Source organism: Salvia splendens, chromosome 14 (assembly GCF_004379255.2).
Source record: "Salvia splendens isolate huo1 chromosome 14, SspV2, whole genome shotgun sequence".
NCBI classification, from domain to species: Eukaryota; Viridiplantae; Streptophyta; class Magnoliopsida; order Lamiales; family Lamiaceae; genus Salvia; species Salvia splendens.
In genome coordinates this window covers 4,062,356-4,087,623 of record NC_056045.1, presented here as the reverse complement: position 1 = coordinate 4,087,623, position 25,268 = coordinate 4,062,356, and the positions used below count along the sequence as shown (strand labels likewise).

Here is a 25,268-nt window from a genome sequence, read left to right as displayed (position 1 = left end):
TTTGCTTAAGTCCATAAAGACTTTTCTGTAACAGGCACACCTTGCCTTCTTCTCCAATCTTCACATAGCCCTCTGGCTGTTCCATGAAGATAGTTTCCTCTAGATCTCCATTGAGGAAGGCTGTCTTCACATCAAGCTGTTGTAGCTCCCAGTCAAGCTGATTCACCACAGCCAATAGAATCCTAATCGAAGTGTGCTTCACAACAGGTGCAAACACTTCATTGAAATCGATTCCCTCCTGCTGTGTAAAGCCTCTAGCCACCAGCCTTGCCTTGAACCTGATTCTGTCTTTATCAGTGGTTTCTACCTTCTTTTTAAACAACCACTTGCAACTGATCAGCTTCCTCTCCTCTCCATCTGTATTCAGCTTGGATTTGTCCACCAAAATCCATGTTTTGTTCTTGAGTAAAGACTCTATTTCCTCATTCATGGCTTCAATCCATCTTTCTCTATCTTTACTCTGCATAGCTTCTTTGTATGTGAGTGGATCTGCACCATCAATACCTTCAGCTGCACACAGAGCATAATACACAACATCAGAGAACTTTGTTGGTGGCCTTGTTTCTCTTCTAACTCTGTCCCTTGCAAGCTGATAGTTTCTGATGGAGTCTGATATAGACTCACCAGCCTGGTTGCCCTGAGTTGGAGCCTCTTCTTTATCTGAATCAGACTCACTCCCTGAGTCAATAACTCCACGTGCTCTTAGGCCAACCCCCACAGGCTCCACCTTGAAGAAATCACCCTCATCTTCATTGGAGTCCGGCTTATCTTTCAGGAATGGCATCTGATCCTCCAAGAACACCACATCCCTACTCACCAAGACCTTCTGCTTACCGGGCTCAATACACCAGAGCCTATACCCCTTAACACCCCTCTGATACCCCAGCAAGATACATTTCAGAGCCCTAGCTTCAAGCTTACTTTGCCTAGCATGAGCATAGGCCACACACCCAAACACCTTGTATTTTGAGTAGTCACTATGAGCTCCATACCACATGTAATCAGGAGTTTCAGATTTCAGGGCAGTAGATGGGCATTTATTGATGAGATAGGCTGCTGTATACACAGCCTCACCCCAGAATCTGCTGCTCAAACCAGACCCAAGAAGTAAGCACCTCACCCTCTCTAGGATTGTCCTATTCATCCTCTCCACAACACCATTTTGCTGAGGATTACCAGGAACAGTCCGGTGCCTCTTCATACCCTTCTCTTTACAGAACAGATCAAACTCAGCAGACAAGAACTCTAGGCCATTGTCTGTCCTTAAGCATTTAACACTTCTACCCTTCTCTAGCTCAACCTCCTTACACCATATCTTGAACTTTGTGAGTGTTTCAGATTTTTCTTTAAGAATATATACCCACAACTTTCTTGTATAGTCATCAATGATAGCTAGATAATACTTTCCTCCACCAATTGAACACACTGGTGAAGGCCTCCAAAGATCACTATGAATGTAGTCTAAAGGGGCTGTAGAAGAGTGAATACCTGTAGGATAGGGTGCCTTCTTAGCCTTTCCAAGTATACATTGCTCACAGGGGTCCATCTTGTTGAAATCTCCAGAGATCAGACCCTTCTTGATGAGTTCTTTCAAGCTTCCTTCGGCTGGGTGGCCCAATCTCTTGTGCCATAGCATTATGGAATCATCTGACACTGCATTGCTTTCTCCATCAACAGCCCTAGCCTTCAGATAATAGAGAATATGCTCTCTGTCAGCCTCCATCATCACTGCATCTCCAGATTTCACAAACAATTTTCCTTGACTCATCAATATGGTGAACCCTTTCTGTTCCAGCATTCCCAATGAGATGAGGTTCCTCTTTACTTCTGGAATATACCTCACCCCAGTTAGGATCTTTATAGAGCCATCTTGTAGGCTTAGCTTTACCTTCCCTATTCCTTTGATCTGACAAATGTGGTTATTACCAAGAACAACCGTACCCGATGCTTCTTGAAGATCATGAAACCAGCTTCTATTGGGGCACATATGGAAGCTGCACCCCGAATCCATAATCCACCTATGACTGACCCCACTGTCACTAATATTCATGAGTTGAGCCGGGGGATCAGCACTCTCCACACAATCAGATTGATTGTGTCCCTCTGAGGCCATCTTTCTCTTCCATGCATGACAATCTTTCTTCAAATGTCCAGGTTTCTTGCACCAATAGCAAGCTCTGGTTTCCTTCTGAGCATCTGAACTTGAGGGTTTAGGGCCCTCAAACTTCTTCTTGAAGTTCTGCTTCTTTAACTTCTTCACATTCAAGGCCTCTGCAGCTTGAACATTGGAGCTTGCAGAGCCTCTGTTGGCTGTCTTCTGGAGTTCTTTGGCCATCAAGGCTGAATAGACTTCTGCATAGGTGATAGGTTTATCTCTTCCATAGATAATTGCATCACTTAGCTGGTCATACGAGCTAGGTAAGGCATTCAATGTGAGAATGGCCTTATCCTCATCTGAGATCTTGACATCAACAGATCCCAGGTCATCAATGATCTTGTTGAACTCCTCTAGCTGCTCAATGATGGACCTATCTCCAGAAAAACTATAGGCATACAGCCTCTTCTTGAGATACAGCCGGTTAGCCAAGGATTTGGCCAAGTAAACTTCATCTAACTTGTCCAAGATCTCCACCGCAGTCTTGGCTTCTTGAACTTCCCTCAAGACCTTATCTCAAAGGCACAGAATCACTGCAGAATGTGCCTTGAGCTGCATCTCCTCCATCTTTGCCTGAGCTTTTTCATCAAGCACTGGAGCCTTTCCTTTCTCATCTGGTTTTGCAAGAACTGCCGCCAAGCCTTGTTGAATTAAAACCGCCTTCATCTTCATCTTCCACAGGCCATAATCATTCTTGCCTGTGAACTTCTCTGCATCAAGCCTTGCTGCCATCTCTGAAACCGTTTGATCCTCTGCAAATCAGCTTCAATATCCCTTTCCCACAGACGGCGCCACTTGTTGGGATTTACTCACACACAAGGCTTTCACACACTCAATAAGATCACACACACACTCACTGTTGTATGAGATCACACAATGCAGAAACACACACACTCACACTTTGAGTATTGAAGATGATAATCTTGGAGAGAAAAACTGGAAAACTCTTTTATTGATTAAACTCTATTCTAAACTACATACATGGTGAGCTATTTAAAGCTCTATAATCACGTAGCAACTGCTACTAACTAACTACAAGAAGAATCAAGAAAGCAAGAAGAATAACCGCTACATCTCAGCTAACTAACTGCTGCTCCAACGGCTAGTTCGGCTAGGTTGCTTCTACCTTCTCGGTTCAAGACCGAGCTCCTTCCTCGGCTCAATACCGAACTCATTCTCGGCTTACAACCGAACTCTTCCTTCTCGGCTCATTCCAGCTCAACGCCGAGCTTCCATACCGAGCTTCCTTACCGCTGAGCTTACCGACTTCTGCCTTCTTCTTCTTCTTCTCGGCTAGTTCCAGGCTAGTTCCAGCTCGGTAAGCCGAGCTTACCGAACTCCTTTCTAGCCGAGCTTCTTCCAACTGAAATGAGCACTCCATTATTACAGTAATGATGCAAATGAATACGATATCATGAAATAACTGATTCCTTAGTTTTTGAGCCTCCATGCAATAATTAGAAATAAGGTAATTAAGGATGTGACCTACTAAGGAGCATATGTATATGCATTTATAATAATGGATAAGTAATCAATCAAAATTCACACATAAGCCACATTAAATTAAGGTTCTTTGTTTTAATTGATTTCTCTATATTAGTTTTGTATTTTGATCAAAATTATTATATGAATATAATGATTTATGAATATGTTATAATTTGAGTAAATTCAGGCAGTGGGAGTGTAGATGGAGGTGGGAAATGTTGTAGGAATTTCCCAAGTGTTGGGAAATGCAGACCAAATGTAGATGATAATCCAGAAAATGATGGGAAATGTTGGCTTTACTGCATCAATGACTGTGAGAGAGGAGGTTTCTGCAAACTTGTTGGAAAAACTCATGTCTGTCATTGTTATTGTTGATCTTACAAATATTTAAAGTGTGACAATTTTATTCAACTAAATATGTAAGAGTGGGGCAGAATGTTACACTATAATGTTTTACCAATTAATAATGTTAATGCATTATATAAATTCTTATCCAAGTGGGTGTTATCTACTAATGTTAATGCATTTATATAAATTTTTATCCAAGTGGGTATATTCACTATAATCCTGTTTTAAATATTTATAACCACTTTAACGAAGTACGGTTACGTTTTTCTTCAACCAATAGATTGAGAATTCTAAGTATTACTTGGTGGAGTATTTTTTTTGTTACAACTCACACTCGCTCCATATGTCTTGAACTTCCAATCTATTGAAGATGAAGCGTCTTAACATCACGGCTGCACTTTGTTGTCGTGGATTTGAGTAATCTTCCATGCGTGAATGTTTTAACCAATGTTTTAAAAACTGGACCGGCAAGCGAACCGGCGTCGTTACTGGTTCACTGGTTCAACCGGTTCACTGGTCGAACCATTGGTTGAACCGGAATACTGTTTTTATATATATATATATGGTTTTGATCCATGCAAAACCATTCTTAATACAAAAATGCAGAACTAAGCATACAAAAGTCATTTTTAGGTCATTGTAAGCTTATTTTTACGTCATTATAGTAAGGATGACATGAAATGATCTTAACATGACCTCAAACCCAAAGTTTATAATATGACCTAAAACTGCTTTACAATGACCCTCCGTGTTTTTGTTTAATTATTGACCATTGGATTGTCAAATCTCATGGTCAGGATTTGGTCTGGATTTTGTATTGAGATCAAGTTTTGTATTGATCATTTTCCTATATATATATATATATATATATATAGGGATGTATTCATTTCCTTTTCCTATATTTCCTCCTTTTTCCTTCTTAATATCAGCCATTAGATTAGAGAAATGGACGCTCAAGATCAACATTGGGTAATTAATCACGTGTTGCATTATTTGTCCTATTTTGTGCATTATGGGGGTACAATAATAATCTAATAATGGCTGGAAACCGCTACGAATAATGCACCACATGGTCACGAGTAATGCATATAATTGTCTATATAATGCACAATATGTGAACTGCAATGCATACGAACAAGATGTGCTGTGTTATGATGTTTGACACACGTTTCTTGTTTCCCCTAAGGGTTTAATAAGCTTAGGGGCTAGGGTATAGTACGTAGACATGTATGTAATCTTCACATGGTAACGAGTAATGGATATAATTGACTATATAATGCACAATTTGTGAACTGCAATGCATACGAACAAGATGTGCTGTGTTATGATGTTTGACACACGTTTCTTGTTTCCCCTAAGGGTTTAATAAGCTTAGGGGCTAGGGTATAGTACGTACGCATTAATAACAAATTATAAAACGATACGAATAATTCACCAAATTGTCACGAGTAATGGATGTTATTAACTATATAATGCACAATATGTGAACTGCAATGCATACGAATAAGATGTACCATGTTATGATGTTTGACACACGTTTCTTGTTTCCCCTAAGGGTTTAATAAGCTTAGGGGCAAGGGTATAGTACGTAGACATTACTAAATGCACGTATGTAATCTTCAATCCGTTGATTAACTCATATACACAATACCTCTAATAATGCATAATATACTGAGATAATGACAATTAACAGCTACATAATGCACTACCTAAACCAAATAATGCACATACGTATATTCCAATAACAACAATTTGTTAGTAATGTCTACGTACTATGCCCTAGCCCCTAAGCTTATTAAACCCTTAGGGGAAACAAGAAACGTGTGTCAAACATCATAACATGGTACATCTTATTCGTATGCATTGCAGTTCACATGTTGTGCATTATATAGTTAATAACATCCATTACTCGTGACAATTTGGTGAATTATTCGTATCATTTTATAATTTGTTATTAATGCGTACGTACTATACCCTAGCCCCTAAGCTTATTAAACCCTTAGGGGAAACAAGAAACGTGTGTCAAACATCATAACACAGCACATCTTGTTCGTATGCATTGCAGTTCACAAATTGTGCATTATATAGTCAATTATATTCATTACTCGTTACCATGTGAAGATTACATACGTGTCTACGTACTATACCCTAGCCCCTAAGCTTATTAAACCCTTAGGGGAAACAAGAAACGTGTGTCCAAACATCATAACATGGTACATCTTATTCGTATGCATTGCAGTTCACATATTGTGCATTATATAGTCAATTATATGCATTACTCGTGACCATGTGGTGCATTATTCGCAGATACCAAAATGTGGCAGTTACTTTTCCGTCAAATGTCAATAATAACCCTGTAATGCATACAACCACCTTCTATAATGCAACACGGAACTAGTTTTATAGAATCAATCTGATCCGTTGATGCCTTAGATCTAACGCGTAATATTAAGAAGGAAAAAGGATCTAAGATGTGAAAAGGAGAATAACGCTCCCCTATATATATATATATATATATAGGGAGATGATCAAAATAAGTATGTGTTTAAATCCAGAAATGCAGACCAAATCTTGGCCCTAGGATTAGATGATCTAATGGTCAATAATTAACCAAAAACACGGAAGGTCATAATTAAGCAATTTTAGGTCATATTATAATATTTAGGTTTAATGTCATGCTAAGATCGTTTTAGGTCATGCTTTGTTAGCATGACCTAAAAATTACCTAATTATGACCTAAAAGTGTCCTAATTATGATATTGTTCTGCGTTTCTGTATTTAAATCTAGTTTTGCATAGATCAAAACCCTATATATATATATATATATATATATATATATATATTTATTTATTTATTTATTTAGTAGTAAATAATAAAATTTAATTAAATGTTTTATCAATAAATATTATAGTATTATACATTTAATAGTATTATTATAGAAAACAAGTATTGTACTAGTATATTAGAATATTTAACGACGTTAAGTTTAAATACAATAATAAATTGTAATACACAATATTAAAAACTAGTATTAAACTCTATGTATAATTATAAACTCCTATATTGTAAAATATTAGTGATTGTAAAAGTATAATTAAAATAAATGAAATATATTATAATTAACAATTTCTTAAAAGAATATAAAATTAAAATGAATTATTAGTTTCGGTGGAAAAAGAATTTCAGATTTAATGTATAAGGATAATTAATGTTCATAATATTTCAAAATGACCATGTGGTAGAGTGGTAAAGCAGTAGGTATTTAGAGATGAGGTCATGTGTTCAAGTCCTAGAAACAACAAACCTTAAAAAAATATTTTTGAAAAAGTGAAAAAACCGGTTTCCGGTTCACGGTCGGACCGGCCGGTTCCACTGGTTCGCGGCGATTCAATGTGCTAGTGGTTTTTAGGGGTGAACTGGACCGGACTACCTGCCGGTTTGCGGTTGAACCGGTCGAACCGGCAGGTCCGGTCCAGTTTTTAAAACACTGGTTTGAACTAATTTATGTAAATTTGAAGAAAAAAGTTGTGAACATTCTTATTAGTATTTGTTAGAGGGAATTAGTTTCTCAGTAAAGCAAGCAGTTTGTTATATATATTTATATGGAAAAGTTTCTACCTTTATTCATTATTTATCTAATTCTTTTAACACAATTTTTTCTTAAATTGTGTGTCGAAAATAAATGATTTCACTATTATGAAACGAAGGGAGTATTGTTGTTACGAGTTCTTGCTAGCATAGCTAGATTTAGTAGTACATAAACTGAGAATTTGATTTTGCTATTGAACGGGTCAAATCTGTAGGAAAAAAAATAAAAAGAGATGAAGAAAATGGGAGAACTAGACTTGGCTTGGGCCAAAACTGAGGTAATGAATTTCATTATTAACTAGAAAAAGGCCAAGTTCCACAATAAAAAATTATGAGTAAATAAGTCCGTAACGTTGCAACTATTGACACTGCTTTTGTTTATATTTTTACTCCAGTGAGTTCTATTCTGCTTCGTTAATACTTCATTCGTTCCACTTTTAAGTGAATCATTTTTTCTTTTTGGATGTCTCACTCTAAATGACACATTTCTAACAATAGAAACATTACCTTTTTTATTTTTTTTCTCTCTCTTATTTTATTCTCTCTTCTTTATACCACAAAACAACACTAAATAAAATCTTATATCGAATTAGAAATGATCTATTTAGAGTGGGAATGATGAAGTAACATTTATAAGTTAAATTTGACTATATTTTCTTTTCCAAAGTGTTAAATTTGACTAATTAATTTTAATCAAGACTATATTAATTAATCTAAAAGATGATACGAACAGTGCAAGGTCGTTTGACATAGACGGCCAGTTTGACACCATATTTTTGTACATTATCAACATAAGAAATAAACTAAATGCTGAAACTGTCATCCAGGTTTCGAGAAAGCATTAATAGAAAATGACAACATTAACCTTATTTTTAAATATTCAATTTTTCAATTTTGAATTTTGATCAATTTTTTTGCAGATTAAGATAAACACGTGTTTTTTTATGTTTTTAAGGCCTAGATTTGGCTCGTTCTAAATGTCAATCATGCAAATTATGTTTTTAAATTGCACATGTTATATATTTTGGTATTTTGACGTGTTTATTGATAAATGATAGAAAAAACTAAAAAATGTGTAAAAACATTGTCTTCTTCTTCGAAAGAACTTCATGTTGGTCCCTTGAACATCTAAATCAGAATTTTTTGAAGAAAGTTATGGTCATTCTATGTATGTTGCGCAGTGCAGTCAAAAGCTGACATAAATTAGATAAAAATTCAATGAATGAAAGAAATTATTGCCATGTGAAACCAAATCTATCCTCTCTCCTATTAATTTAAGGATACTTATTCAGAAGAATCCTTTTATTCTACAACTGAAAAATTAGACTATTGATTGTGGACTATGGGAGTATGATACTATAGTATAATCATATAAATTATACTACTACTATAAATTAGACTTTTGATTGTGGACGATGGAAGTATGATACAACTGAAAAATTATACTTTGATTTTATGCACGTGCTTTTTTATTTTCCATCTATCATTAAATATTTAATCAATAGTCATATAAATAATACTATAAGAATATTTATCCAAAATTGTTAACGACCTAACTCGTTAAATTATCCAACAAACTGAAGTAGCTACCTTGATTACTGACGAAACTATTAATTAATATCATAACTTTAAACTCTCTAAAACACGTCTTCCTATAGAAACTCCCTATTGAAAACTATCATTAGTCATCACGTCGAAATTCTTAATCTACTTTGATTAATTATATGTTAAGAACACCTCCAGATAACATAACAAATATTCTACAACTACTTATTCGGAAGAATACTTTTATTCTACAATAGAAAAATTAGACTTTTGATTGTGGACAATGGGAGTATGATTTTATGTTTTGATATAATATAATTTGAAGTATTTGTATGGATTTAATATTTTGATAACACTATTAATTTCATTGTTACTCTATTCAATCATCATATATACAAGTCCTAAAAATGTGTGTTTCACTTCATTCCATTCTCATATATAATTAATTATTCCATTTCCAAATTTATTAGTATTTCCCCATCTAAACTATAATTCACGCATATCAATTGTCACCTTATTAGTAGGATTAAATCTCACTTTAATTATAGCCAAATTCCAATCATAGGCAGGTTGATTGTTTAAAGATCAAGTCAAATTAAGTAGTAGCAACAATTACTATGGTAAGCAATCATCCATATATGCACATGCTTTTTTATTTTCCATCTATCATTAAATATTACCAAAATATATGCATTTCATTTTTTTTATAAATTCTGAAAATATTAAGTCTGAAGAAACCATAAACTGAAGGATCATAATTCTACACTTAGCTGAAGAAAACATAAATTAAAGGATCATATTTCTACACTCAATTGGTTGCAATGAAGAATATTTATGTTTTCATAACTCTCATGATTTTTGTCATTCTTTTTGGTAAGTTCTTGACCATATGTTTACTATTAAACCTTATAATTTATTTTGTATAGCTATCCGATTTAAATTATTTTTCATAAGCCTATATCAAATTAAAGTAATTATATTATAATTATGAAAAAAGTTCTAATTGCATATTTACATACGAAGAAATCTGCACAATATAACTTGAATTATAACAATGTTCATTTTGTAATGAATATTATAATGCCTTAACTTTATGCATATAGTGACATGAATTCAATGTTATAATGAAATATGTTTTCGAATGTGTAAAGATGCAAATGAATACGATATCATGAAATAACTGATTCCTTAGTTTTTGAGCCTCCATGCAATAATTAGAAATAAGGTAATTAAGGATGTGACCTACTAAGGAGTATATGTATATGCATTTATAATAATGGATAAGTAATCAATCAAAATTCACACATAAGCCACATTATATTAAGGTTCTTTGTTTTAATTGATTTCTCTATTTTAGCTTTGTATTTTGATCAAAATTATTATGTGACTATAATGATTTATGAATATGTTATATTTTGAGTAAATTCAGGCAGTGGGAGTGTAGATGGAGGTGGGAAATGTTGTAGGAATTTCCCAAGTGTTGGGAAATGCAGACCAAATGTAGATGATAATCCAGAAAATGATGGGAAATGTTGGCTTTACTGCATCAATGACTGTGAGCGAGGAGGTTTCTGCAAACTTGTTGGAAAAACTCATGTCTGTCATTGTTATTGTTGATCTTACAAATATTTTAAGTGTCACAATTTTATTCAACTAAATATGTAAGAGTGGGGCAGAATGTTACACTATAATGTTTTACCAATTAATAATGTTAATGCATTATATAAATTCTTATCCAAGTGGGTGTTATCTACTAATGTTAATGCATTTATATAAATTTTTATCCAAGTGGGTATATTCACTATAATCCTGTTTTAAATATTTATAACCACTTTAACGAAGTACGGTTACGTTTTTCTTCAACCAATAAATTGAGAATTCTAAATATTACTTAGTACTTTTTTTTTTGTAACTCACACAAACTTCGTTCTATATGTCTTGAACTTCCAACCTATTGATGATGAAGCGTCTTACCATCATGGTTGCACTTTATCGTTGTGGATTTGAGTAATCTTCTGTGCATGAATGTTTTAACTAATTAGTGTAAATTTGAAGAAAAAAAGTTGAGAACATTCTTATTAAATATTTTTGTGTATTTTACCTGTCATAACATGTGACATGTAAGAAAATTATTATCTCACACAAAATTTGAATATACCCCTACAATGACAATTTTCTGTGTCCGTCCCTGGTTGACTGCACCCTCCATGCGACTAATTTTCCTTATTCGGAAGTAAAATTTTCATGTCCACCTCTTTCGTTTGCTTCTGACGTCACCCCGAACACTAAAAAAACACCTTGTCTGCCACCCCTTCCATTTCCAAATCCCGGAATCGCCCTTGAATACGAAATGAGACCAATGTCTCTGTTTTTAGAAGACAGACGAAGTAATATAACAGAATTAGTGTATGGTTTGTAGGTTTTTTTTTTTATCCCTTTGTAGTTGGAGGTTGAGATTCGTAATGCAATCTATCAAACGATATAGGGAAACAACTAATCCACTGATTTAAAAATTATTTACATATTTTATAGTACACACTAAATAGTTAAGGGTTTATCCAATAATTTCCATGAAATATTAGTAACACTGACAATTTTTGTTATCTATTGAATTTACTCAAATATCCACCGAAATATCCTAAAAAATGAGACAAAATATTCCTTTTCCAACACACGTGACACGTTAGAGAAATAAGAGAATGACATATTGTTAGATAAAATTCTCTAATTCACAATTCATATCATATTATATATCCCACTACACGTACCAAAACTTAAACTAAAAGTCTAAAACAGAGGAAAGCAAGAAAAATTAAAATAAAACCTACTTTCCTCGTCATAGCAAGCAAATCGACAGACATTTGTTTGTATCAGTTGAAGGTTAACATTTTTCCTATACACTTTTGCAATATTTATTAGCCAAAAATGACGGTTGCATTTGTTCATGCAAAACCTACTCCACTTTGGCACATAAACTGGTCCAAAGACAATGCTTAAAAGGCGAGTAAAGTTGATTACCTTTTATGCTCATCAATCATTCTCATACAAGCTTTCCCACAAGAGCAGAAACAGCCTCCATGGAATCTGCAAAGAAGCACTGCAAAAACAAAGACATCGCAATCGATGGGAACGACTTGCAAACCGAGCCTGTCCTACTCCCCGGCTTGCCAAACCATCTAGCCTCCCTTTGTCTTGCAAATCTCCAACCTTCCCTCCTTTACCGAGTGTGCATTTCATGGCGCCGCTTCATCTATTCTCCCAACTTCCCTCCATTCTACGCTCTTTACGCTCTTCTAGCACCGACCTCCCCTGCACCCGACTCTGCATGCCAATTCCACTCGGCTAGTTTCTTCTGCTTCGACCCCGTTGCATGGAAGTGGAGATCCCTTCCAAGCCCTCCCACTTCTGGTGCACCTCTCTGCATGCTAAGCCGGCATCCTTCTTACATATCAAGGATTCTTCCAGTTCAATCTATAACGGCATCAGGCCATCTACTTCTTATAGCTGCCAACACTCACAATTTTCTCCCAGCACTTAGCCATCCATTAGTATTCAACCCTCTTTCCAGCAAGTGGAGCTTTGGGCCTCCGTTTACCTCCCCTAGGCGTTGGTGCGTCACTGGCTCAATGGACAGCTCAGTGTACGTGGCAAGTGGGACGGGCGCACAGTACCAACGAGATGTGGCAAGATCTCTTGAGAGATGGGACATGTCAAAGAAGGAAGCAGAGTGGATGTGGGAGACGAGGACAGCGTGTAAAGATGCAAAGTTTAGTAGAGAAGCCATTGAAGCGATCGGGTACAGAGGGAAACTCTGCATGGTAAACATAAAGGGGAGAGCGCTAAAACAGGGCGCAGTGTACAACATTTCGATGAATAAATGGGAGCAAATGCCGTGGGGGATGCTTGGGGGATGGACTGGACCAGCAGGAAACTGGTAGATCAGGAAACTGGAAGCCTGAGCAGGTATGATCCTGAAAATGATTGCTGGGAAGAGTTTGTTGGGCCTTCGAACCACCTGAAAGGGGCTCAGCATATATCTGCAGGACGTGGCAAAGTTTGCGCTGTTTCAGCTGATGGCGCCAAGATTTATGTGGTGGATGTTTCGGCATCTGCAATCGCAAGGCCTCCTAACTTTTGGATATTGGAGCCACCAGAAGGTATGGAAGTCATTGCAGTCCACATATTACCAAGGATGAGCATTCATCAATCTAGTTGTTGAATTCTCCCAACTCTGTACATAATCTGAAACTGTTTTAGATAAACACAAAAGCAGGAAAATATCATTTTTCAACTTCACTTGTAAAACAAACAAATGGTATCCTTCTCTTTGTTTACATTAGTTTCAAACCTTTTCTTTACTATTCCCAATTTGAACTTATGGAACTTATTTTCATGTCTACCGAGAGCTAGATCTTCCTATGTATCAGCAGCAACCAAGGAAAAACTACATAAATCATAGTGTCTTTTAATTTTGTATAACAGTAACAATGTTAATAAACATGAGTCCAAAGTCCCATGTCCAAAACAAGCCATCTAAAAGCATAAGTGAGATGCAACAGTAATCCAGTAATTAGTTCACTATATAGAGATAAAAAGTACAGAATATTGCTCATAGAGATATAAATTATGCTAACTAATCCTTGCACCAATCAAGGGTTAAGATGGTGAAGTTTTCAAAGATTCAACATCTCCCAGATATTACTGTGAAGCTTTCGAATCTCGCAAAATTGCAGGGACATGCATAAAGTAAAGAATTTAACTTCAGAATACAAGATTCATCAGATTCTTTTATCAGGATATTTGGTTTCTCAAACTTATTTCTATGGAATATCTACTAATATACAAATTGGGACTTTGAAGAAAATGGAATATAAAGGACATGCTTGCCTTCAGAATTTTTTTTAACTTTAGCCTAAAGCATGAATGTTCTAAACGAATCATAACCTTTAACATATGCTGTTGGAAAGAAGGTCCCCTGTTCAGTCAGAGTCTAGACATAATATCTACTTTTTGAGAAAAGCAAAATGCACCAAACATAGAAAATTTCCTGAAGGACAGTGATTATTTAGAATTCTTTGATGGTATAAAATAAAATAGACTTCAGCTATCAAGAAAATGCCAAGAAGAGACCTTCCAGTTGGAATTTTAAAGCTTGTTATTGTTTAATTCTATTTATCAGTCTTTGAACAACTTTAGTAAACTTTTGAACCACTAAATCAATAACCCCCAAACAACTCCACCATCTTCCTGTTAGGATAACTAGGATATTATACAACCAGAACTATGTGTTTGTCTTGTTCTCATCCACTAAAGATAGAAAGTCACCTAAATGTTCCAATTCTAGAATCCTAAAACTTATTAAAATAAGCATCTACAGAGGTTCTAATTGAAAGACATCCTAACTATCAAGCTGTCAAATGCCAGTTGGTGTGCATATGTAAGAAGTGGCCTAATCTTTGAAGTATATCAATAAATCAATAGTCATACTTCCATCCCTGCATAAGTTAGACAGATCATATGACAATTCTATCATATTTGCACCAATCTTCATAACTCTGTTTTCACTTGTACATGCATACAAAATCAATATTAGGGGCAATGGCTTTACATATATCACTAAAAGGACATTAGATTTTACATGAAGTGGAATGAGAACAGTGACCTCATACCTATTATCTGCATCCTTATATAGTTTCAATAAAGAATGTAAGCAGTGAAATAATTAAACAGAAAATTCCTCATAGAGAAATCAAAGAACTTGCAATGTTCCCCTTTTATTTAAAACCGAAATTCCTAGAATCAACATTCTTCATCGCCATTGCATCAAACAGTGCTCTACCCTCCCAAAAATTGACATATCATGAAATTATAGAGCACGCAACTTCTTCTTAGATTGGATAGATGAGTGAGTTAATTATTCCATAAAAATAAACATCTCACTTAGATTGAGAGACCAAAATAGATGGGAGTGTTAGATAATTAAAGTAGAGAAAGAGAGTAGAGTAAGAAAGGGAAGTCAGGGCCGTCGTCACCCTCTTGCTGCCAGAGCGCCGCCGCTGGAACAGTCGCCTGATTCCAGCAGAATCCCTCCACTTTTTTTTAACTTTAATAGCCCATATTATCTGATTATAATTAATTTGGTGAAATTAACATGCTTTTGTATTATTATTATTATTATTATTATTATACATCTGCATTATTTTGTGTTTATTAGTTTTAATGGTGTCTTGCATCATTGGCTGCTTATGTATTTTAAAGAATAAATTGGAGGTTTCATACCAAAAGTGGAGAGGAAGAGATTATTGGGTTTGAGGCCAGATTACCCAATTGCGTGCACCTCTTCTCATTTGATTAATAATTTGGAATGCTTGAAGGTTTCAATGTTTTGATGGTGGGGCAATCAAAAGTGTTAGAGCATGCGCACCGGTGGCGTCCGTCGCCACCGCCGTCCGCGCCGCTGGCACGGACGCCATCCGCCGCCGCTGCGCTCGCGCCCCTGGCACGGCGCTGCTCGATGTATCGAGCACGTCCGTGCCAGCGGACGCGCACGTGGCGGCCTCCCATTCGTCAACGGCTCGACCGTTGTGTTTAAAAATTTTTATTTTTTTTTTAAAAATCGGTTTTTTATTAAAAAAACTGATAAAAAATAAAAAAAAAAATTCACTTCCCAAAAAAATATATCCGTTTATAACCGTTTTTTACACCTTTTAATTTTTTTTTCATTTTTTTTACCCCAAAAATACACACTTTCATCTATAAATACCCTCAATTTCACCCCAAAAATTCACATCAAACTACACAACTCTCATCATCATTCTCCAATATCCATTCTCATCTCCATTCTCTCATATCAATTTCATCTTCATTCTCTCATACCCTACAACATCACTATGTCCGGCCAAGACGATAACCCTTCGGGCTCCCACGGTTGGAACCCCGAATGGTTCGGTTCACAACCGTTTCCTAGTCCGGAAACGGAATATTCGGCCCCTCCTCAAACCCAAGATTCGGCCGTTCCGGGTGGCTACCGTCCATACCCAATCGACGACCAAGGTGCCTCCGAAGGGCGCTACGGGTGGACACAGGAGCCTAGGCATCGCGCCCCTTCCCAAATGCCGATTCCTCCATCTCGCGCCGGTGTCCGCACACCGTACTCACCGGCGGAGATGGAAAGATTGTTCAAGGCGTACTTGGAAATCTCCAAAGATGCGGTGGTTGGAACGAACCAATCCGGCGATCACTTTTGGTGGCGCGTCTCTAGCCGGTACAATGCAAACCGGCCGCCCGGAACGATCGAGCGCAACGAGAGTATGGTGCGCAACTGCATCGGCCGAGCCAACGAAGAAATTGGCAAGTTCAACGGCTATTTCATCCAGGAGTCCCGGAATGCCGGGAGCGGCCGAAGCGAGGTCGACATCATCACCGCCGCGCTGAGCACCTACCAATCCATGAACGGTAAGTCGTTCAAATATCTTAACGTTTGGCAGGAGACGCGGACGCACCCGAAGTATAAGGGAGGCATAACATCCTCCTCTAGCGGCTCCTCCAAACGATCAAGGTCGGTAGCCCTATCCGACTCCGGCTCGAAAGAAGTGGCTAGCCAACTCGCCGGAGCTAACCTGGGTAGCCCCGACGCCGGACAGAGCGGTTCCCAACGCCGCCCCCAGGGAAGAAAGAAGGCGGCGGCCAACCGTCGTCGCGGCTCGACTCCCGAAGCCGCTCCCGCTCCCTATGTGCCACCTCCACCCCCGAACAACTCGCTGTGGATGCTCTTAAGCCAACTCAATACGGCCGATAGGTCATCTATGACCCCCACGCAACTTGAAACACACGAGACCATGATAAAAGGTCTCAAAAAACAATTGGGGTTGTTGCCGCCGGATGAGTAGTCTTCCTCGGGTAATATTAGCCAATAATTATGTAATTTTTAATTTTTAGTATTTTAATTATGTAATTTTTAATTTTTAGGATTTTAATTATGTCTTTTTTATTTTATTTGTATTTTGTAATATTTATTGTGATTTTTTAATGAATTTTAGTATTATGGAAATGTTTATGTTTAATTGAATATTAAATTAATTGTGCTCGTCCTTGCGGAAGAGCACAGTTGTGGGTGTTGTGCTCTTGCCAGAGAGCAGGCATGAATAGTACCGCCCTGGCCCACAATCGTGCCGCTGGCAAGAGCACGGTTGTGGATGCTCTTAGGTGTTTTGAATTGTGAAGAAAATTTATATTTAGGTGATTAAAAATAGAAACTTTTAAAATCATTCGGATTTTAATGCAATATTAGAAAAGTAAGAGAGATTTAAAAGAAAAATGTATTAGCAAAAAAATGGTCTCACCTTATTATAGAGAAAGAAAATTTATTGAATAGAAAATTTTCATTTTCAAAGAACGGACGAAAAAGGAAATAATTTCTAGTTTTATACTCCCGATCCGTCCCCAAAGAATATGCATTTTGGGTTCGGCACGGATTTTAATGCAAAATTGAGAAAGTAAGAAAGCGATAGAGAGAAAATGTAATTAAAGTATTGTTAGTGGAGAATGAGCCCCACCTTATTAGAGTGAATAGAGTTTCCAAAATTGGAAAGTGCATATTCTTATAGGACGGACTAAAAAAGAAATATTGCATATTCTTGTGGGACGGAAGGAGTAAGACGAAAGGAATATATATTATAGCAAAATTGTAGACCCTCTTCCTTGAGTCTTGTCAAATCTCTTCCACAGTAGGACGCCCTAGCAAATAGCCTACCACTGGAACTAACCAAAAACACATCATGACACATCACTAGGACTTCTCATAGCATGCCACATCATCAGGACTTCCCACAACCCAGTAATAGGCTAGCACTAGGACTAGCCGATGCCCTAGCCATGCAAACAAATTCGCATATACGGAATTAAAAATTCAACACAAATACGGAGAAAGTGCAACCATTTTATTTCATAAAAAAAATATACATAGTTCAAATTAAAAAAATATGATTAATTCATTTTAATTGTAGGTCAAATATTAAAAAAATGAAGTGCAATGAATTGTAAATATAGAGTATAAATAAAAAAATTTAAAAATTTAAAAAAATGGGCTAGCCAATCGCAATAGCGGACGAGCGATCGACGTAGTCCGCGGATGAGAGCTCGTCCTACTTCGGAACGTCCGTCGAGTTAACCTAACACAATAGTGGACATCCCCACATCCTTCCCGCTAGTCCGTGCTCTAGTATGCTATTGCATATGCTCTTAGCTTGATGCTAATCAAAATCGTTTTGGATTTCCAAATTCTTAAATAAGTTAGTAACTTAGTATTGCATTAAATACACATGTCTATTTTTTTGCCAAATAAATCTGTAGTACGTGCATTAAATGCACACCTCTCAACTCTGGAAACATTAAGTTGAGGGGATTCTATGCATATTTTTGAATCCATGTATCTATTACGTATATTTATAAGGTTTGGTTACAAATATGGATATAATATCTTCTAGATCCTTGCATTTATTGTAAGACCTAAATTACATTTACCCTCTCTCATGTAGGAATAGCACTTCGAAGACATTTGTGATGCTCGAAGGCTGTCATGTCTCTTACTTCCAATTGTAATAGATTAACATTTGATTGTTTTGTTTTTTTATCAAACTTTAATTTCCGTGTATCGGACAATACAACCCTTGTTTTGGAATATTTTTTCCAATCACAATTGGATATTCAAAACAATTTGTAGCTACAACTCAAACTTGTTTCTTAAAATAAAAGAACACAACCACGATTCTTATATAGCTCATCTCGATTTTTCTTGTAACTCCAACATGGACTTTCGTTAAATCTTGTGGTATCTCGAAGATTATAATTTAAAATTCATGCATTCAACTCATGACATACATTTTTATAAGTCTAAAAGTTTTCAAAGGTGAGGGTTTCACGTGGTTTCTGAATTACATTGAAATAAGGTTATTCACATCATGGCACTAGCATTAGTGCCTTTAAAACCAGCCCTTAATTAAAATCCATCTTTCACCTTTTTTTCCTTAGCACTTTAAATTTCAGCCACAACACCAGCGATAGTGCCAACACCAAATTCAGCCTCAACTTATTTCACCATTTCATCTTTTTTTAAGCATCGATAATTTATTTAAAAACACAAAAAATTATCTTTAAATGAATAAAAAGCGTAAAATAGAATTCATTATAGTAAATTTATTTTTGTTGTAGTTAATGCTAAATCAATCGTAAAATAAACTTTATTCCATCCCTCAAATATAAACTCATTTGCTCTATCCATGAGAGCAATATGCATTCACAAAATAGTAGACATAATATGAAACACTGGTTCAGGTTCCGGTTTCGGTTCAGTTAGGCAGAGAAATAGGATATTGATCGATAACGTGTAGCCACGGATTATCCACCTCATGAGGAGGAATAGTCCTCAACGCCCTCCACACTCCACTGGCGCACTTGAAACCCGACCCGAACCCGAGCTGCCAAACCCGGTCCCCCCTCCGAACCCGGCCCTTCGCCTCCGCATATGCCAGCTGATACCACACCGAGCTGCTCGACGTATTACAATACCTATAAAGCGTCATCCTCGCCGGCTCCATATCCCACGCCCTCAGCCTCAAACTCGCCTCCACCGCGTCCAGCACCGCCTTCCCGCCCGCGTGGACGCAGAAATGCTCGAACGCCGCCTTGAAATCCGGCACGTACGGTTCCAGCCCCTTCATGTGGAGCCATTTTCTGCGGATGAGCGTTGCGAGGAAGGTGAGTTTCTCGGAGACGGGGAGCACGAGTGGGCCCAGGGCGGTGATGTTGGCCTTGAGGGCTTCGCCGGCGACGGCGGGGAGGTCTTTGGAGATGGTGATGCCGAGGGCTCCGTCGTTGTCGGGTTGTTGGGAGACGCAGTTGTAGGAGCGGTCGTCGGCGCCGCGGTGGGTGCGGAGGGTGAGGGTCAGCTCGTATTTGGAAGTGCGGCGGTCGGAGGGGCGGTTGGAGAGGAGGAGGGCGGAGGCGCCCATGCGGAAGAGGCAGTTGGAGAGGAGCTTGGATTTGTCGGGGCCGAGGTAATGGCCGCTGGTTGGGCATTCCAGGCTAACGATTAGGGCGTAACTATTGCGTTGAACCTGCGTGCGTGCACTATCATTAGGGTTTGTTTATCAAGATAGTAGTATTAATTTTCATGGCATATGGACAATTCACAATTTTGTAACACTACAAGAATTTGTGTTTTTCACATATGATTGACGCAACAAACAACAAAAAATCTAAATTAGAAACACGTTCATATTGATTATAACCAAAATCACAATTGAAATTTTGAATACTGAAGTTAATTTTTTTTAAAGAGAATATTAGCTATTTAAACCACGAAGTTATGTTAAGTTTTGGTTAGCAAATATATACTAGGATATATATTGAATGCCAAAAGTTCACAGTCTAAATTGATTCGTCCGTGTACAATATGATGTTTTTTGGCAATGTTCATACGAAACGTACCACTTCAATAAAATAAGTAACGAGATATTGAGAAAAATTAAAATTTTAGATTTAATATTCGTTTTAGAAATTTAGATGGGATTGGCAAACTATGTGATTTAAATTGTCGAATAAATAATGGAAGATTCTCAAATTCTGGTACGTCCCATGCAGTTCAAAATCTGAAAAATAAATCACAACTTGAACTTTTTGCAATTATCCCATCTTACTCTTATCTGGCGAATTACGCGTTAATTTCATAATTGGTTTAAAACACGTTGACAAAATGTCATTTTAAACTTTATTAGACGCTTTCATTTTTTACAACGCCGGTTTCTCAACATGTTTTAAATCAGCTACCACATCAGCGCGTAATTCGCCTGAATGGAAAGGATGAGATTACTGCAAAACCTTTTATTTTCCACATTTTAAAAAGCTTAGGACAGATTAGAACATTACAATCTCTCGTGATTTATTTGGCAATTTATCCTTGTTTAAAAAACTAGTACAGTATGATAGTATAAAACCTGGAGGAGGCGTTTGGCGAGGTCGACGGCAATGAGGCCGGCGCTGCAGCCCATACCCCCCAAGTTGTAGGTGAGCACATCCTCCCTGAGCTTGTACCTATTCACGACCATGGCGGACAACGACGGCACTGGATTGAACGTCGATACATTCACCACAACCACCCCAATCCGAGCAGCCTCCACCCCAGTCTTGGCCATCAGATCATCCACGGCTCCGCACAGCACAATCTCCGCCTCCTCCCTCGCGCATTCGAACGACGATTTTGGCGGGAAGTCTCTGAGGCCGTAGACGAAGGTCTCGTCTCCGGCCCCTGACCTCTCCATGACCTTGGTCACGAAGGAGAGGCTCTCCGGGCTGAGCAGGGTTGACATCTTCTCCGTGATAACATCCCGGGCGGTCGAGAAGGCCGGGTCGTGCCGGTAGCATGCGAAATCCACCAAGTAAACCTTTCTCGGACGGAGGAAGTAGGACAGTGATATGCACAAGGACAAGATGGCGGCGGCGGCGGTTAAACTGTCGTTGTAGAGGTGGTTGAGGTTGATGATTGAGAGATGGTGGATTGCGGCGAAGAGGAGGGATGGGATGATGAGAAATAGGGCGTTGGTGGTGATGTGATGGTAGCATTGATTTGACAAGATTTTGAGGTTTTTTGGTGCCATCTTGTTTTGGGTTTGGGATTGAGAAAGGTGTTGCATGGATTATATAGGAGAGAATGAGTGATGTGTCTTTTCTTTGCATAGTGCAACTTAAATTAGATTATTGTTAGGGCATGTGATTTGGTTCCCCCTTCATTTTCAATTATGGTATGAGTTGGGACCGAAATTTTTTGTATCACATCAATGTGATAATAGTCATATCTTGTCCTTATATGATTGAAGGACACTGATATACAAATTTTAAATATTGTGCAAACTCCAAATTATGATCTGGACCATTAAAAAATGTTAACATATGACAAAATAACAACAAAAAATGTCAACACAACATCAACCGTTGATACTGTGTTGATATTTTTTGTCGTTGTTATTTTGTCATCCGTAGACATTTTCTAAAGGTCCAGATCATAGTTTAGAGTTTGCATTTGATTACATCCCTATGATTGAATAATCCCCTTTTTACAATGGCCTTCTAAAAATGTGAGTAACTCGTTTAATAATGTGTTATTAGTCAATGATGAGTTTCTTTGTTTCCCATGTGGAAATTCGATAATCATTTTAGTCCAAACGGACAATGATAACTAGGTTAATTTGATAAGTTGATAATTAATTAACACATTAACATTAATATGTCAACACAATGATATCAATGTATTTGGATTGGCATTTAAATATAAATATCAACCTAAACACATACGTATGTCAATTTAAATTTATGTTTACATTTGAGTATACAAAATTGACTAGTTATTAAAGTTAATAAATTAAGCTAGTTATCGTTTTATTATATCTATACCATTAAATAACTCTCTCTTGCTCTCAATCAATTTTAAGGGGTGAGTAGCATTTCAAAACTATCATTGTTCAAATCTATATAATTTCCAAATGTTTACTAAGTTCATTGGCGTGTAATATGCAGCATTTTGGTTATATCTTTTGACGTTTCCTCCGACAGAAAGTCAGAAACCGAGAGTGAAGATTACTCCTGCAGTTATATGGAGAATATGTTTTCGTTTATTTTCAATTTTCAGTATAAAAAGTTAAGTTTAAATATGGTTTGTTTCTATAGAAAATATCACAAAACTTTAGAAATTCCAATTATATAATTAATATCTATCAATCGTTAGTTATATAGGCATTATAATTTTAGTTTGTCCAACAAAAGATGTCACATTTCCTTTTATGGAAAAAACTCTCTCTCAAATTAATATAAATGTACTATTTTCTCTCTCCACATAACACACAAAATAACATCTACTAAAATCTCGTACCATTCTACAAGTATGTCATCTATTATGGAACGGATGGAGTACTAATGTTTTAAAAAAGTTCAAAAGACTGCATAAATATTATAATCATGAAATTACAAAGTTTTATTTCTACCACATGGCGTAATAGTCCATTTTAATAATTACTTTTACATAAATAAGTGGAGATTAAGTATAAATTTGGCTCATTTTTTAAAAGTCTAAATTATTGTTAAGTCATTTCTTAAAAGCGTAATGTATATTTGGACCCATAGAAAATTACAAGTCCTAAAGTTTAGGCGTCGATTATTTGTGAAGTGCGTATTTATTTGACGTGTGTTATATATTTTGATATTTTGTCCGCTAAATAGCGTTTTATTGTTAGTTGTTTCATCAAGTTTCTCTTTACCAAATAGTAGTATATAATATAATGCCCGAAAATTAGGCTTGATTAGAAAGTTGTATAAATTTTATAACCACTTTAACCAGATCTACTAGCATAGCATTCATTGCTGAACAATTTAAAAGATTAGGCTGTCTTGGTAAAGCATAAAAACATAGTGGTACCGACGTCGTTCAAAACCGGCAAGTATGGTTCCACGGGACATGGATTTGTGACCGGATAATGTAATCTTGTTTGTGAGTTTTGTACGCTGGGCATGCTTGCTCGCCGTTTTTAGCTTGAGCCTTTTTGATATATAAAAAAAATAAAGGAGAAAAATATATACTTTAAAACAAAATTTAGAAATTTCAGCCCCTGACGTCCGCCACTGATTACAAAACATATTGATTGGTGGTACAAATAATCTTATTTGAGATATTTCTAAAATAATGTTATCTCATTCGAAAGTATAATCCAAAAACCTAAGTTGGTGGAACGGTTCTAGGCTGAACCGGTGTGTTTTGAAGTCAATAGAATTTAAGATTTTGATTAGAAAAGTATGATTTACTACATATTTATTGTATTATTTATTGCACATGTCTTTTAATATATATTGAGTACATTCGAATTCATTAGAGATTTTTGTGTTTTAATACAGTTTTGCTGTGTAGTTTTTATGAAGTCGAGCCACTTTCTACCCTGCCAAGTGCCAATTCAGCATCAAGCTGCTATTAGTTATCCACTATTTTATGTCTCGTTTTGTATCCTACAATGAAAATAGTATACGTAAATTGGTCCAAAAATGTGTAAAACTACTAAAGATTCAAGGAGTAAAAGACGTATATGTAATTTGCTATGATTATAATACAAAATAATTAAGAAATACTGGTGATATATTTTTTTTCCCAGAGATAAGGTGTATGTTATGTAGGGTAGGGTGAGGCTCAACTCAGAAAATATTTTTAATCGTGAAAATTGTTTCATTGGATCTCAAAGATTTACACATTTTTGCACACATTATACGCGTTTAATGCAGTAATCTCACGTTCGTAGAATAAAATGTGTTTTTATTTCAACCATACCCTATATATTAATATGGTTCGAATTAATAGAAACCAAACCCCACCCAAGTTATGTAGGTTAACCAGATCCAACCCCTCTGGTCTCTGACAATTATAAATTTATAATCTCACGTCTACATCTCCATTCTTTCCCTAGAGGTTGGCGCACCTGAGGTGGTTTTCATGGTGATCGTGTCCGAGGAGAGGACTCCACGAGAGTGGTACTTCAGCTGGTACAACAAGGAGTACCTGCACAAGTTGTCTCCAGAGGTTGAAGGCGTCCCTCCAAGCGACTTGCAGGCCTTTGAATTACCAGCCACCACTTTGTAGGACGAGGATTTATTGGGCGTGAAGAGAGGCTGCTTCTGAGGGAAGCACTTGGTACATGGCGCGCACTGCGTCCACGAAAGAGCACTAGTTGTGTCAAGAATACCGCTTACCTCAAATGGCAGTGTACCAACTGATAGTTTCACCAGAAATTCTCCACCAGAAGGTAAGACATCAGCGGTGGGAGTACCCGATGCCAAATAATCAGCACGCCTCTTGGAGCGCTGTAGGGCACCGTATAAGAGGTTTCTGTTACTAGGTTTTGAGTTTTGCAGAGAAGAAACCAAGGAGTCTCTGTGAATCATATCAATGGTAAAGCCATCATAGTTTAGTAGTGACACATAACATGTAGCCAATAATGCTAAAAGCAAGAAGGATAAAACTGTATGCAACGACATGAAAATCGCCCGATTTATATTCTATGGTCTTGACATACAATGAACTAGGTAGCTTTATATAACACAATGAAAAGCTTATACA

At 36.9% G+C, this 25,268-nt stretch overlaps 2 protein-coding genes and 1 pseudogene across 2 annotated transcripts; 1 reads left to right on the top strand and 2 right to left on the bottom strand.

Annotated features, from left to right (window-relative positions):
* Window positions 1-11,837: 11,837 nt before the first annotated feature.
* LOC121764820 lies at window positions 11,838-15,281 on the top strand (annotated as a pseudogene).
* Window positions 15,282-19,337: 4,056 nt separating this feature from the next.
* On the bottom strand, window positions 19,338-21,775 carry LOC121763552 (3-ketoacyl-CoA synthase 20-like). The gene is made up of 2 exons (XM_042159592.1): window positions 21,115-21,775; window positions 19,338-20,235 (listed from the first exon to the last, which is right to left on the bottom strand). The coding sequence occupies exons 1-2, from the start codon at window positions 21,772-21,774 to the stop codon at window positions 19,468-19,470; spliced, it is 1,428 nt and encodes a 475-aa protein (XP_042015526.1). The 5' UTR covers window position 21,775; the 3' UTR covers window positions 19,338-19,467.
* Window positions 21,776-24,595: 2,820 nt separating this feature from the next.
* Window positions 24,596-25,186, bottom strand: LOC121764041 (aspartic proteinase CDR1-like). The gene has a single exon (XM_042160135.1). The coding sequence runs from the start codon at window positions 25,184-25,186 to the stop codon at window positions 24,596-24,598; it is 591 nt and encodes a 196-aa protein (XP_042016069.1).
* Window positions 25,187-25,268: the final 82 nt, after the last annotated feature.